Genomic DNA, 15,362 nt, shown 5'->3' with positions numbered 1-15,362 from the left:
CTGATATTCTGACAGCATTCTTCGAAACTTGAGAATTTCCCCAAGGATTAGAATTTGGAAGGCTTGGTAAGCACTTAGTAGTGTGCTAAGTTCAACAACAGCCCAGGATAACATCCATTTCTCTTACCAGTAAGAGATAGCCTTTCAGGATTCTTTACTGCTGCTTGGTGAACCATTTCTGTTCCTAATGCAGTTGGGGCAGGACCTATCACCCCAGATGGTAGGACACTGTCCTCTTGGACATGGATGAGGCAGTGTTTGGTCCCCAGGCAGATAAACATACCGGTTTGGACCTATCTGTTCACAAGGAGATTGATTTTAGACCAACCACTATTATTTTCTGATTTAACCTCAGTCTGGACTTGGGTGTCCAGATGAAAAGATTCTAACCTAACTGTCCATCAGAACAATTTTTGTACTTGGATAACAAATGAGTTCCAGCAATCCAACAAGTTCTACATAGATTGTCCCTGGAACAGTTGGACGTTTCTTCTAATGCTAACAAAATATTGACTAAGACTCTTAACTATCTCGCTTCCTTCTTTCTGTGAGTGGGATTAAAAACTGAAGAGATCCAGCTAGGGAGATGGGGTGTTTCTCTCACTCACTGAGTGTGGGCTCACAGTTTATGAAGCAGGAGTCGGAATCACACAGAATGGTTACCCACCTGTGTAACCTTGGCCGTGTTACTCAACCTTTCAGAGCCTCAGCTTTCCATTAAAATGTGGCTGGGCCGCTTGCTTGGCTCAGTTGGTTAAGCATCCAACTCTTGATTTTCGCTCAGGTCATGATCTTGGGGTCCTGGGATCGAGCCCCATGCTGGGCTCCACAATCAGTTGGGAGTCTGCTTGGGATTCCCTCTCTCTCTGCCCCTACCCTGGCTTGCTCTCTCTCCCCTTCTCTCTCTAAAATAGATAAATAAAAAATTTTAAAAAGGTGGCTCATCCCTGCTGTGCAGGATGGTGATGAGGACTGAAGGAAACCATACCATAGCACTAGAGGTGCCCGTGCAGCTCCCCGGGAGGCTGTGAGAATGCGGGGATGCTCGAAGCTTCTGCGGGCGTGGTGTGAAGGCATCCCCAGGTCAGGAGCAGCCAGCAGGCTGGTTTGTCACTGGTCGTGTTTTTACTGTTCCATCTTCCTGTTTGAGAGGCAAGTGGTGAATTAGAGTGTGGAGCACGGTTTTGGGTGTCAGATGGGGTTTAAATGTCAGTCTTACTTGTTGGACTCGCACACTTATTAATTACATGGCTCTGTGGACCTATTTTCCCAGGTCTAAACTCTCAGAGCTGTTGTGAGAAATCACACTGATGCCCATGAAGTATCCTGCCCTGTATCTGACATGCAGGAAAGACTCCATCATGCTGCCATTTTTACCCATGTGGTCTTCATACTGTAGAATGATTATTTGTGGGGGGCGTATATACAAAGGCAGGCATTGTAACTTATTTGAAGGCTCAGAAGAGTATACGTCCAATGAGTCTTTATAAATGGTATTGTTAATGATTTAGTAATATATCTGAAGCTTAATTTATTACCTAATACATATGGCAGCTATATCATCATTTCCTGCAAGTTAGATGTACAAGGTTGTTGATTAATTTTACAAGGGACACAGAGTGGGTTTCAGGGTATTGAATACTTTATAAGAGATAGCAGGTTAAAAATCATTTATGGTTTTGTTACATTTGGGGGAGTTAAAATATATTTTAAAACCTTTAATAATATATCTTTAGGCAGAATTAGGGAAGGGGAGAAAGAATTAGAATAAACAGAGTTGGGGGCGCCTGGGTGGCTCAGTGGGTTAAGCCTCTGCCTTTGGCTCAGGTCATGATCCCAGGGTCCTGGGGTTGAGCCCTGCATTGGGCTCTCTGCTCTGCGGGGAGCCAGCTTCCCCCTCCCCCTCTGCCTGCCTCTCTGCCTACTTGTGAGCTCTGTCTGTCAAATAAAAAATAAAATCTTAAAAAAAAAATAAACAGAGTTGGATAGGAAAAGAAAAGCTATGCCAGAAAACGAGACATTGTATGTGTCCAAAACTACCAGTGACCTGTAGCTTCAGAAACAATGTCATGATGGCATTAACCATTTGGGACTGGTGGTAGACAATCCTAACGTACTCCACCGAGTCAGTCACCATCATTTTCCTGTTGTCTATCCTAATGGGTTATAAATCCATTTTAATTAAAAGTAGTGAACAACCACTTCAATAAGCATAACCCCACTTCTAATACAGTATGACTTTGACACCTTTGAATTTAAAAGATCCAACTTTAGCAGGAGATGAGGGAAGTTGACAATTATCGGGTGAATTTAGGTTGTGTGCTTGATTGGATAAATTGGATCTCAAGGTGAGTTTTGCACTTGATCGGAGTATTAGCTCTGGGCGCGGCCAGGGTTCCACGGATGATTTCCAAATTTGCACCTCCCTTCTTTGTAGACTGGAGACTTACCGGCAGATGCAAAGAAGCAAAATATCCCGTACATGTGCATTGGAAACATTCACAGCTTTTAAATGGGTAAAACCATGATTAGACAGTCCCTAAAATGTATAGATTCAGAGCTGTTTCGATTTTTTTTCTTTCTTTTTTTTTTGGCTGAAGCCCTTTAGAATTACATGTTGGGTTCGGCCAGATACATTTCAATCTTGGGGTTTTTTCTTTAAGAAAAGTAACTTATGTATGCTAACTATTGCTTGAAGGAAAGTTTCCCGATCCTTTTAGAAATATGCCAAGGAATATCAGTAGAATATGAATTCCTCTCATGTAAGGAAAGAAGCTGTGCATTTTAAAAATAGTGATTCCCTCTAAAAATTTCCTTTTAAGCATTTCCTCCTTCTCTTGCACATCATGTATAAAATGGCTTTTTTTTTTAGATAGAAGGAAATCAAATGGACACAACCTCTTCTGCACTAAAGAAATCTTTCATACATCGAGTAGTGTCACTGAGTAGCAGGAGGATCACAGAATCCGAGTCCCCTAGGACAGGAGGGAACCTTAGGAATCATCTGGTTGACCACCTCATTCTGTAGATGAGATGCAGCCAGGCCGCTTGCCCACAGCCTGTCTGTGCTGATAGCACGCCCATCACAAGAACCTCGGCTTCCTGACACCAAGTTACTGTGCTTTTTGCAATCTCGGTTGTCCTGTGTATGTCCTTTCATTTAGCACTTGGATTTTTTGGCATTTTCTAGATTTGCACATTTTGTTAAGGAGAAAATGACTAATTTTTTAATGCATGAATGATTGAGGTGGGAAGGGCAGTGTGTTACAAACATACTTGATGGCAGAACTTGAATAGACTCAATTGACTGTTGCTTAGTTGCTCTCTTTTCCTCATAACCAAAAATGAAGTGTCTGACTATGGGACCAGATGGCTTATAGCAAATATTTTTGACCTTTCAGAACAGAAGAATCGATAACAGAAGACGACAAGAGGAGGTATGTTTGACATTGAAGCTGGCTTTAATTTGAATAATTTTGGCCATCGTATATGGATTAATTTAATGCATGGATATAATTTAACACTGTATGTAGTACATGATCAATAACACAGATTATACCCAGACAGCTTCTGGCACAGAGAATACAGGTAGGAGTGTGTGATCTGAAAAAGAACTTGTCCTGGGTTCATAATCTTCGCCTTTAGGCAAACTTGGGTATTGTCCTGTGCACATGGCCTGTGCTAGTTTCCATCCCGTGGCCTTTGGATGAGCTCTTCTCCCCAACAGATGACTTCATTCACTCTCCCCGTCCACTCCACCCCCCTCTCCTCCTCTGGTGGGCTGCATCCTACTCTCACTGCTCATTAGCTCTCTCTCCCCTCCTATCCTGTTTCTCTCTACCTCCAGGGACATGTTCCATGTGTCCATAGCACCTACTACCACGCTGACCACTCTGAATTCTTGATGAACGTTGATGGATTAACTGTAACATGTTACTCTATGGATATTTGTTACTTTACGACATAATAAACATCCTGATTTCTTTTCCTCTTTCTCATAACAAGTTAAATATCTAAAAATTCTATTCACTTAACTTAGCTTTTTTTTTTTTTTCATGTAGAGCTTCTTTTTAACATAGAAAAAATTATATTTCCAAGGGCAGGAATGTTCCAAATTCTACTTTTGAAAAGTCATGAGTTATTTTAATAATTCTGTAATAGTTGGCAGTACTCCATGCTTCTATCATTTTCTGCAGATATAGAATATCATTGATAAGGGTCTGATTTTTCTGTCTCTGCTTGTTTTCTCTAAGAAACTACGGAGGGGTATATGTAGGGCTGCCATCTGAAGCTGTCGATATGGTGTCCAACCAAACAAAGACTGTACGAAAAAGTAAGTAAAATGGTGGGATTTACTTTCTCTCCATATTTGTCTTCTTGTTTTGTGAAAAAAATATGAAATTTATATTTCAGCGTGCCTGACTCAACCTACATATTACTCAGTTGCTGTTAATCCTATAGAAGAAGCCATTGTCTATTCTTTGTCATCATTTGTTGAAATTGCCACCTATGTGATGAGAGAAGTTCCAGAGCAAAATTAAGCTTCTGTTTGTGGTTATGTTCCATGGATGAAACAAATTTTTCTCCATGGGTAAATTTACATTTGTTGTTAATTTCAGGGACGATCCGTATGACAATGAGAACAAATGTTTCAGTAAGTTTATGGAGTTTTTGTAGAAATACAGGTAAATTCTTATAACATATTCCTGTAATGTACTGATAGATGTCTGATGATTAGAGGGAAATCAAGTGCATATTGTATAATTAAATGCAGGGAGGTCCCTTTTTGTTTCAATAGGTAGTAATTGTGAAGCTAATGTCTTTTTGGTAATAGGCTCCCTTAACAGTAGCCACAGAGCTAGCTTCTGGCTTAAATGTGGGACTCCTGGTAAAGAATGCTGGTTTACCAATCGCTGTACAGTTGTCTGTTGCATAGTTTGAAAGGACTGTTGATATGTTTCATTTACACACAGGCTGTATTATTGTCTTATTTCAATGTACTATAGTTCTTTGTTTCTCACACTGTTTTTCTGTATTCTCGTCTGGACTAGCAAATACATATATGTCACTACTATTTGTCATTTTATAGGCAACTAGACTATGATCTTCATAATCTAAACATTGAACTTTTCTTAATTTTCTCTTTAAGATTAGAAGAAAATATGACTCCATAACCAAGAGGTACTGTATTTTTTCTAAATAATTTTACATATTTAGCTTTGATGATTAATGAGCTGTAGATATTGTTGCTAGCTCTTTCTGAGAAATCTTGAACTTAAAGATTGAGGGGTCTCATCTTGTAGTTGAATCTATGAAATGGAGCATGTAATATTGTAAAGGGGTCTTTGATAATTAGATCAGTTTTCTTTGCAATTAATTTTATTTTTCATTTTATTTTGCTTCAGATGCAAACTCATTTAATAAGTAAACCTAACTCATTTAATAAGAACAAGCTTTATGTGTTTGCCTAAAGCCTAAAGGTTTCACTTTTCACTGCCAGGAACTGAGGTGCTAAGACTTTGGAAATGATAGATAGGGAGGTAGAATTATCCCAAGACAAGTAGGAACAAGGACAGGGGAAAACAAGCTCTCCTTTATTAACCCTCTGTGTGCCCATTTCTAAAAGATCCCATGCAGGATTTTCACAGAGGCAGAAAGTCTCAGTTCATCTGGTCCAGTGATGCATGTGATGCTTGGTTCCCCACTGCCTCTCAGTCTTGCTGACTGACATCTGGCCTCTTGAATATCCCACGATCAGGAATGCCCTATCTCCTGAGATAGCCCATTCTCTTTTTGGGAGTCAGACAACCTTGGATATGAATTCGGGCTCTTTCACTTACTAGCAGGGCAAGTTACTTCCCCCTTGTCGCCTCCATTTTATAATCTGTAAAATGGCACCAATACTTAGCTTGAACGGTGCTGTTAGGATTCCCTATGAAATGAATGATTGTTTCTGTGATATTGTTAGGATTTGATGTGACACAAATGGTAGTTTGGTGATTGTTGTTTTCATCATCCTACTCTTCTGTTTTGTAACAACAATCCAGGCTTTGGCAGACTCAGAGCAAAACCGACTTGATACAGAACCTACTTCTTGCTAATGGCCCATTACTGGAGCTGGTGTTTGGGATGGGGAGGGATCATAGGATAAACTTAACAGGGGGAGACAAATGAGCTTTCCCACTAGGGGAGAGGGACAGAGACTGTAAGCAGTTTCTTCCTGACAAGAGGTACAACAGTCTTGGGTAGCCAGTTCTTTGAAGACCATCTCCTCAAGGTGAAGGCTTTATGGAGCTTTATTCCCTAGTGCCTATGACCACATTGTGGAGTTTGAGTTTCTGTTTGGACATTTGCTTAGATTTTCTATTTCTAGTGTTTTTAGGAGTTCTAACCCTCTAGGTTCCCTGCCAGTTTTCCACTGCAGAAGTACTTTTGTTATTTGCATCAAATAGAAAAGACAGTCTAGTTGAATCAAGCATATGTTACCCTCCTGAAAATAGGTTGTTTTTCAAAAAGCGTTGGAACAGAGTGGAAAGAGGTATCCCGTAGCTAGGTATCAGGAGGTGTGGTAACTCTGTCACTAACACAGGACCTCGGAGGAATCCCTAACTTCCTCTCAGGCTTTTTCAAGATTGGTTTTCTCATAGGATGGTTGGACGAGATGGTTGTTCAACTTTGTGTGTGGATCTCAAATTGCCTGGTAACAATTTAGCAATCTTGCTGGTAAACCAGCCCACAACTTGAGACTGCTAGCTAAAATATCTCTTTATTGCCCGTGACTATAAACATATTTTATTGCCATCCCTGTCCGTGTGAATTGCCTGAAAAGTGCTCTAAGTTGAAAGGCTGTCCTTTTTCCATAGTTGATAAGCATCTACCATGATACTTGCCTGTGACATGTCTGAGCTCATGGCTTTTTGGGCTTTAATTATTGGAAAGAGGGGCACCAGGGCTGGCTCAGTCTAAGTGTCTGCCTTCGGCTCAGGTCATGATCCCAGGGTCCTGGAATGGAACCCCATGTTGGGCTCCTTGCTCAGTGGGGAGTCTGCTTCTCCCTCTCCCTCTGCTGTTCTTCCTGCCTGTGTTCTCTCTCTCTCAAATAAATAAATACATAAATAAATAAAACCTTTTTTAAAAAAGTAATTGGACAGAAACACTGAGGAGAAGACTGTCCTTTGCAGAGGAAGCTATTTTATGGAAAGGATCGGAGATACTTTTTTTGACCTAACATGTCAAATCTCTCACAATAATGCCACCAAACTCCCTTATTGACAGGAGTTCAAAGTTTTTTTTGGTGAATTTTTGAAGCAAATTGAGGAATGACTTCAGAATCTGTTACAATACTTACATCACGGTACAAATGTGTAGTTTCTTCTACAAATGACCCTCGGCTGAGTGTTATGCCCACCTAGATGTGGGGAACACCCAGGGCGGGGGGTGCTCTCAGATGCCGTTGAGGGACTGGCTGGAACAGGTTCTCCTGAGAGAGCTGGAGAGAGCGTGGAGGGCTACCCCTCTCCTAGCAGGGTCTGACCCCGCAGGGGAGGGATGGCATCACGACTGAAAGTCTGTATCTTTAATTTGGGTGATGTTGACGCGCAGCTTGGCCTGGCCATTGTCACATCATATTTTACTTCTAAGTTCATCAGTCTCTCTCCCCACGGCTCTTCATTGCTTTTGTAAAGTATCATCAGTGCCTAGCACTGTGCCGGCCACATATTCAGTCTTAAGTATTGAGTGACTCTTGGATGTGTGTTTTACTGAAAAGAAAATCAGTTAATAATTTGTAGGTTTAAAGCTGATTTTTTTTTTTCCTAAGCCGTCCTTTGTTAAGCTTGCTAACTCTTTTTCCTCTTCTGTTTGTGGTCCTCACAGCTTGCTCATTAAGACTTGGAAGGACTTGCACTCCATGGGCCGTCCTGACGTGCACCGAAGTTTCCAAGGAAATTCTAACTGGCCGCCCTCTCTGCCTCCCCTCCCCACCCAAATTCTCAAGTCTGTAGTTGAACCCACGGGTACATGTTGAATGTTGTGGTCCTAGAAAGGAATCGGATAAACAATGCACGGGTGTCTGGAACTCTCTGGGGTCCTCCTGAGAAAGACAGGCTGACAAACCTGGTGTCTGAAGCCAGCCTGCTGCGTCTGGCGGCATTTTTTCCCCTGGCTATTCAACACAGCTCATGAGAATCATGTCTTTTCACTGATACTTTTTTGATAGTTTTTATAATGAGATCTGTATTCTATTTATAACTCCAGCGAAGAAGGCACTATAAATGAACTCCCTAAAGTAATATATTTGTGGGTTACCTTTCACTATTTTTAGGTTACATTGCTTTTTAGCTGTAAAATGGTTAAATTGATTCTTACTTTTCTCTTTTTCCCTTTTTTTACTTTGGGTTTTTCTCCTTTCTGTAAGTGTCAGAGACTGTCTTCTGTTAGGAACAACGTATGACCTTGCAATGTTGAAAAAAGCCACCGAAATCTGCATGCCCTACACACATTTGGATCAACTTTCCATTTTCTGTAGTTGAAGGCTGATGTCACCACGAATCCTTCACAGTCATTGATCCTCCCACTCTCCTCTGTGGGGTCCTGGCCTCCCTTCGTGGTCATCTATACTCTTTTCAACCACTTGTGACTGATGGGTTAGTGGGGTGTTTGGAAAGCTCTTCATCTGAGGCCGGCCGCGTGTAGCCATTTGGTACTGCGATGTAGATTACTCCGTTTACCAATATATTTCAACAATTAAAACATTTTTATCCCTCTTTACCTGGATTTCGTCATCGTTTTTTTGAAAAAGTTCACTTTCAAAGAAGTCACCCATGGCATTGTGTATAGATACTATATCAGTCTCTGGAAAGCTAGTGAATAAATAGGTTACCATGAAAAACCAAAATTTTTCATAAGAAGGAAAAGATTATCTTATAAATCTGGTCCATAGGGATATCCAATTTATAAATTATCTGAAGTGATTTTCTGAGCCGGTGGTGAGAGCTGAGTCTCGGGTCTTGCTTGCCGTGGCTGCTGGCTGTACCTGGAGTGTGACGAGCCCTGGGACCCAGCTCCGAGGAAAAAGTAAAGCACACCTAGGGGATCTGCTTGGTCCTACTAGCTGTTGTCAATATTTTATTAAGATGGTTTATTGGGAGGAGGTTCAGGATGGCAACATAGGAGGAGCCTAGCCTCATCTCCTCCCACAGACACAAAAACCTACAGCTACATATGAAATTGTTCCCTCTGAAAAGCGTCTGCCTGCTAGCGGAACAGCAGCTCCACCACAAGGATAAAAGGGCCGCATTGGGATGGGTGAGAGGGACAGAGGCATGCTCTTGCAAGAAACCTCAGGCTAGGCGCAAAGACCAGCAGCTGGGAGGGATCTCCTTACTACAGAGTGTGTCCCTGAGGAGGGAGACCTTTGTGCTCCACAACAGACACCCCACCCCTTGGGAACTGCATCAGAGGGATGAGCCCCCAAAGCACCCACAGGCTTATGGCCAGGGGGACCACAGGGCTTTAGGGAGTGGAAAATCCACTCTTAAAGGGCCCATGTACAGACCCACTTATCCCAGGACCCACCACGAAACCCCGACCATATACTTAGGAGACTCATTTGTTAACCCTAACGTGTCTGCCAGAGCGACAAGAACCTGTTGGGCCTCTCTGGGGACAGAGGTGCTTGATCAGACACCAGTTTTGCATTCTCCTTCTGCCTTGTTGGGACTAGTGATGGGGGGGTGGCCATTTTTATCCACCCCTTTCTCCGCCCCAGCCTGCTTCCTCTGGTGGGGGTCCTGCCCCTGTGCAGCACAGCTGAGAGTGACCCTGCCCAGGGGGGTACCTTCCCCCACACCCACTCTGCCAGCCACAGAACATGAACGCTCCATACCGGTGAAGCCCCTTGAGCCCCTGGCTCTGGTGGCTGAGGAGGATTGTTCTCTGGACCCCGTGGACCTGACAAAGACAGTCTTTGACAGGTCAACATCCCCAAGCCACTGTACAAACAGTAGATGGAAACACTCTCAGCCTTCATGGGAAAGAAGCATAGTTTCTCGTCCTGGAGATCCTGCCTGAAGGACAGGCTTTAGGTCTGGCTTATAGTCCTAGGCCACAGAGGTGCCCCCAGGGAAGATGGGCAGGGAGATAACCATATTTATTCATGCTCTCCCGTGGCCACACATACCACCCCAAAAGGAGCTTATATACCTCTAAAGCCACAAGCTTTGCAGTTGTTGCCCTGAGGACACCTCTAGGCTTCTTGGTCTGGAAGTCTGCATGGTTTAGGAATGCAGACCCATAAGACTGTGTCTATTTACACACCCTGAAAGCTGCTGGCTGTATATCTGGCTTGATCCATATCTAAAAGAACTAGAAGAAGAACAAATGAGGCCCAAAGTTAGTAGAAAGATGGACGCAATAAAGATCAGAGTAGAAATAAATGAAATAGAGACTAAAAAGATAACAGAAAAAGATCCGTGAAATGCAGAGTTGGTTCTCTGAAAAGATAAAACTGATGAGCCTTAAGGCAGGCTCACCAATTTAAAAAGACTAGTCTCAAAATAAAAGATGAAAGAGAAGTTACAGCTGATACTATGGAAATATAAAACATCATAGCAGACCACTACAAGCAATTGTATGCCCCAAACCTGGACAATCTGGAAGAAATAAATAAGTTCCTAGAAACACACAATCTTCTAAGACTGAATCTTGAGGAAACAGAAAATCTGAATAAACCAATGCTAGCCAGGAGATTGAATCAGTAATCAAAAACCTCCCAGCAAATGAAAGTCCAGGACCAGATAGCTTCACTGGTGAATGAAATCAAACATTCAAAGAAGATGACATAACTATCCTCAGACAAGGATGCCACAGAGAAGAACATTAAAGGTCAGGCCAGTAACCCTGATGGACATAGATGCAGAAAGTCCTCAACAAAATACTAGCAAACCAGGGACGCATGGGTGGCTCAGTCAGTTAAGGGGCTGCCCTTGGCTCAGGTCATGATCCCCAGGTCCTGGGTCAAGCCCCACGTTGGGCTCCTTACTCATTGGGGAGTCTGCTTCTCCCTCTCCCTCTGTGCTCTCTCTTTCTCTGTCTCTCAAATAACGAGATAACATCTTTAAAAAAAATTCTAACAAACCAAATTCAACCGTACATTAAAAGGACCATACACTGTAATCAAGGTTGATTGATCTCAGAGATGCAAGGATAGTTAATGTCCACACGTCAACCATTAATGTACATCGCACTGACATTTGCACATAAGGATGAGCTGTTGTGTGGCAAGAAGCACGAATGAGAGGCCAGGAGATCCCACAGCGAGTGCAAAGGGAGAGCTGCCTCTGTTCTCAATGACTCAACAGCCCTGGCCCCAGTCTGCCCAGGCCGTGTGACTTGGCTACTATGAAAGAAATTCATGGCGCTGTGATAAATTCTCCCCTTTGCTTTAGCTTATGTTGGTTTCTGTCCCTAGATACCAAGACACAGTCTCATTTTTCCATTTACACTGTCCACCACCTCAGTCTCAAATCTCATGAACCTAGAATTTTATAAAAGCCTGTGGACTTTCAACATGAAAAAAATATATATATATTGACATAAGACTCAGTAAGACACGACTATAATACACATGCTCTTGTCCCATAATGGCATGTAGGTGGCACATCAGCAGTTTATCCAACTGAGGTTAGCAGGTTACTTTTTTTTTTTTAAAGATTTTATTTATTTATTTGACAGAGAAAGATCACAGGTAGGCAGAGAAGCAGGCAGAGAGAGAGGGCGAAGCAAGCTCCCTGCTGAGCAAAGAGCCTGATGTGGGGCTCGATCCCAGGACCCTGAGACCATGACCTGAGCTGAAGGCAGCGGCTTAACCCACTGAGCCACCCAGGTGCCCAGCAGGTTACTTTTTTAAAACTTCTAATTTTGAAGGAATTTTCGATTTACAGAAGAGTGCAAAGTTAGCACAGACTGTCCCTATATGCCCTTGACCCAGCCAGCTTCTCCTACTGTGAACATTTTACATAAACTTGCCAAAACTAAGAAATTAAACATTAGTGCAAACTAAACAAGATTTTCGTTGGACTCCTTTAGTTTTTCCATAAATGTCCTTTTTCTGTTCTAGGACCCAATCTGAGATTTCATCACAGTCCATTGTTTTGGGTCGTCCTGTCTCCTTAGTCTTCCTGTCCAGATGGTTCCTCAGTCTTGCCTTGTTTTTCCTGACCCTCATACTTCTGAAGCATCCTGATAGATATTTTGTGGTATTTCCCTCAATTTGGATTTGTCTGATGTTTTCTGATGATTGGACTGGGGTTATAGACTGAGGGGAACATCGCATATCCTAGCTCATGATTTCACCCTGACTTGTTGCTGATGGTACTGACCACAATCACCTGCTCGGTTAGGGGGCATCTGTCAGATTTCTCCACAAGGTTTCTAGTTTTTCTTTTCCAAACTCTGCCCTATCTAAGTGAGTCACTAAGTTTATAACATACTCAGAGGAAAGAAGAATGAAACTCCAGCTCCTGGGGGAAGGAACATCAAGGGATTTTTAGACACCCGTTAAAGCATGAGTATTTTGAGGGAGATACTTGGAGACCCCGACAATGTCTAGTTTCTTCTCCCATGAATTTTAGCATTCACCCCTGGAAGTTGCCTGCAGCATTGAACGCTGTGGTGTTCCGGTGGTGATTTTCTGCTTCCCTCATTCCTTCATATGTATTACTCAGATTTCTTCTCCAAGAAAAATTTATCCCTTTTCCCCTATTTACTTATTTATTCAATCACTTATTTATATCAGCATTGACTCATGGATATTCATTTTGTTCTTTAGGTTATAATCCAGTTCTGTCACTGTTTCATGGCTCAGACTCTTTGAGGTTTGACCATTGGTCCTTGGTTCAAGTTGATTCTTGACATGACCCAAGCTTCCCCCAAACCCCCTGCCTTAGGCTGACTTTTAATAGCAAGCTGGCTTATAAAATAAAAATCCTATTCAGAAGTTAAAACATATTCCTAAAACTTCATCAAATTTTATTATAAATGAATAGTGTTTTCCATATTATGACAAGTCTTCACATTTTCCTTCAACTAGACATTATTTAAATTTAGAACCTTGTGATTCTGACATGCTAATAATACTTGCCACCCACTTACCTCTGTATTAAGGTTAATGCTTATAATCTTTATTAAGTACTTCAAAAATCTTGAGTGAAAGACTTAAAGAAGGAGAAACATTAACATTAAGATCTTTCAAAAGAAAAGTGAAAGAGTAATGGAGCCTTGAAAATGCCTGAAATTTAAGGTAATGTCTTTTCAAACACTATATCCTGGCTCTGTGTAAGATGCTTATTAAAAAGATACAGATGAGTTTCAGAGAATTTCTGATTAATAGAAAATGTTTTCTTAAGCATCTTTCTAAGCTAGGAGACGTTTATTCCTAGTCTCTGTTAAGAAAGATGGCTTGAGTTCAGTGTTGGAAGACACTGCTCCAATCTGGAATAGAGAAGTCTGGTTTTGGCTAGTGCAGCCATCTCCTGGGGTGGAAGGAAGAATGGCGGGCCTGATAAATTGCGTTCTCCAAAGTGATTTGGAGTAGGCTTTAGGGATGGAGGCAGAATGATAGACGATGCTAAGTCAGCACAATGGGGAAGCTGTCTCTGGGTATTTGAGTTGGCAAGAGCTTGAAGAGGAAGAGAAAACAGGTTGAGTTCTGCAAATGAGAGCAGGGTTGTGAGGAATTTCTGGAGGGAAAAGTTACGTAAGAGGCCTTCCCAGGAAGATATTTGGTTATTTGCTTATTTATACTTGATGTGTATGATAAATTCAAGCAGTTCAAAGTGATGTGCTTCTTCTATAGCTTGCGTCCTAACACCCAGTTCTGATTTTCAGTTGCTTATCAACAATTGCCAGTCAAGTTCTTTTTGTGTCTCAGGTGGGTACTAATTACTAAAGGTACGGCTGAAAGCCGCAATCCCTGAATTCTTGTTTTTTTGTTGTTTTTGAAGATTTTATTTATTTGTTTGAGAGAGAGAGAGAGAGAGAAAGGGAAAGAACATGAATAGTGGGGAGGAGTAGAAGGAGAGAGAGAAAAGGAACCTCCCTGCTGAGCTGAAAGCCTACTTCGAGGCTCGATCCCAGGACACAGAGATCATGGCCTGAGCTGAAGGCAGATACTTAAACCTCTTGAGCCACCCAGGCACCCACACTGTAGGCTCTTTAGAACAGTGGCGGATGTACTGGGTAACCTGATATGTATGTACAGAGCAGTGGCCAATGTTGGCGTGGATTACTTTGGGAGCACAGACCAGGAGCAAATAAGTCAGACCTGCAGGTTAGGAAAGACCCCCATAGGGCATCCCCTGCAGAACCACATAGGAGAGTGTGAGTTGGTCAACTGGAGATGGGAGAAAGAGACTTCAGGCAGAGAACCTCAGGTGCAAAGAAGGTCCTGAAGGCCCTTGGAGTGTCCTGGGAACTGCTAGGACTTCATCTAGGTGGGAGCTGGTGGTGATGGATGGGGTGGGGGGGTGACAAGATGAGTTGGTGAGGGGCTTCCTGAGCTACGCTGGAACTTCTGAAAGCAGTGGGAAGGCCCTGGGGAGAGGCAGTCATGGAGCTTATGTGCTGGGTTCTTTCATTTACCCCTTGTCTGGGGCCATTTGAAGGTTTGCTCTTGCCATCTGTTCCAATTCCTGGTTTGTGGGTCCCTTTGTGGAAGCCATGAGTAATACTATTAATAGTACTATTACTCTAGTAAATAGTATTTACTATAATAGTAATTTATAGTACTATAGTTCTCTCTGTGGGAGGCCAGAGTAATTTACTATTAATAGTATTTACTATAGTAAGTAGTATTGAATAGTATTTATTAGTAATAGTAATACTATTAGTTCTACATGGTGAAGGTGGGGCTTCCCATTTAATCTATAACACAAAATACTTGGAGTTTTCAGACACAAACAGTGCAATTCATAGAAAGGTTGGAAAGATTACTAAGAGTTTGATAAGGTTTTTCTCCTACACGAGACCACATCTTCAAGACTGGAAGAGGTGACTGTTTGTCTAATGTTATCTAATGTATAGAAACCAATGTAGAGAGTCAAGAATAATGAAGAAACATAGGCATCTGTTCCAAATGAAACATTCCATCAAGAATATTAGAAACATTGGGGCACATGAGTGGCTCAGTTGGTTGAGCATCCAACGCTTGGCTTTGGCTCAGGTCATGATCTCATGGTTGAGGGAACGAGCCCCATGTCCAGTGCTGTATTCAGCAGGGAGTCTGCTTGCGATTGTCTCCCTCTGTGCCAGCCCTTGCTCTCTCTCTCCAGTAAATCTTAAAAAAAAAAATAAAAAAAGAATAT

The 15,362-nt window shown here is 42.2% G+C and overlaps 1 protein-coding gene across 1 annotated transcript in view; it reads left to right on the top strand.

The window, feature by feature from the left end:
* The window catches only part of C6H12orf75 (chromosome 6 C12orf75 homolog), a 37,413-nt gene extending 28,644 nt beyond the window's left edge, over nucleotides 1-8,769 (top strand). The window contains exons 3-6 of the mRNA XM_059404626.1: nucleotides 3,402-3,437; nucleotides 4,254-4,333; nucleotides 5,150-5,181; nucleotides 7,876-8,769. Of these exons, the coding sequence (XP_059260609.1) occupies nucleotides 3,402-3,437; nucleotides 4,254-4,333; nucleotides 5,150-5,154 (121 nt within the window). The 3' untranslated portion in view covers nucleotides 5,155-5,181; nucleotides 7,876-8,769. The remainder of the gene's footprint in view (nucleotides 1-3,401; nucleotides 3,438-4,253; nucleotides 4,334-5,149; nucleotides 5,182-7,875) is intronic.
* The last annotated feature ends 6,593 nt before the right edge of the window (nucleotides 8,770-15,362 follow it).

Source organism: Mustela nigripes, chromosome 6, assembly GCF_022355385.1.
Source record: "Mustela nigripes isolate SB6536 chromosome 6, MUSNIG.SB6536, whole genome shotgun sequence".
In the NCBI taxonomy this organism is placed as follows: Eukaryota; Metazoa; Chordata; class Mammalia; order Carnivora; family Mustelidae; genus Mustela; species Mustela nigripes.
The sequence above is the reverse complement of the archived record's forward strand: the minus strand, read 5'-3'. Positions and strand labels throughout refer to the sequence as shown.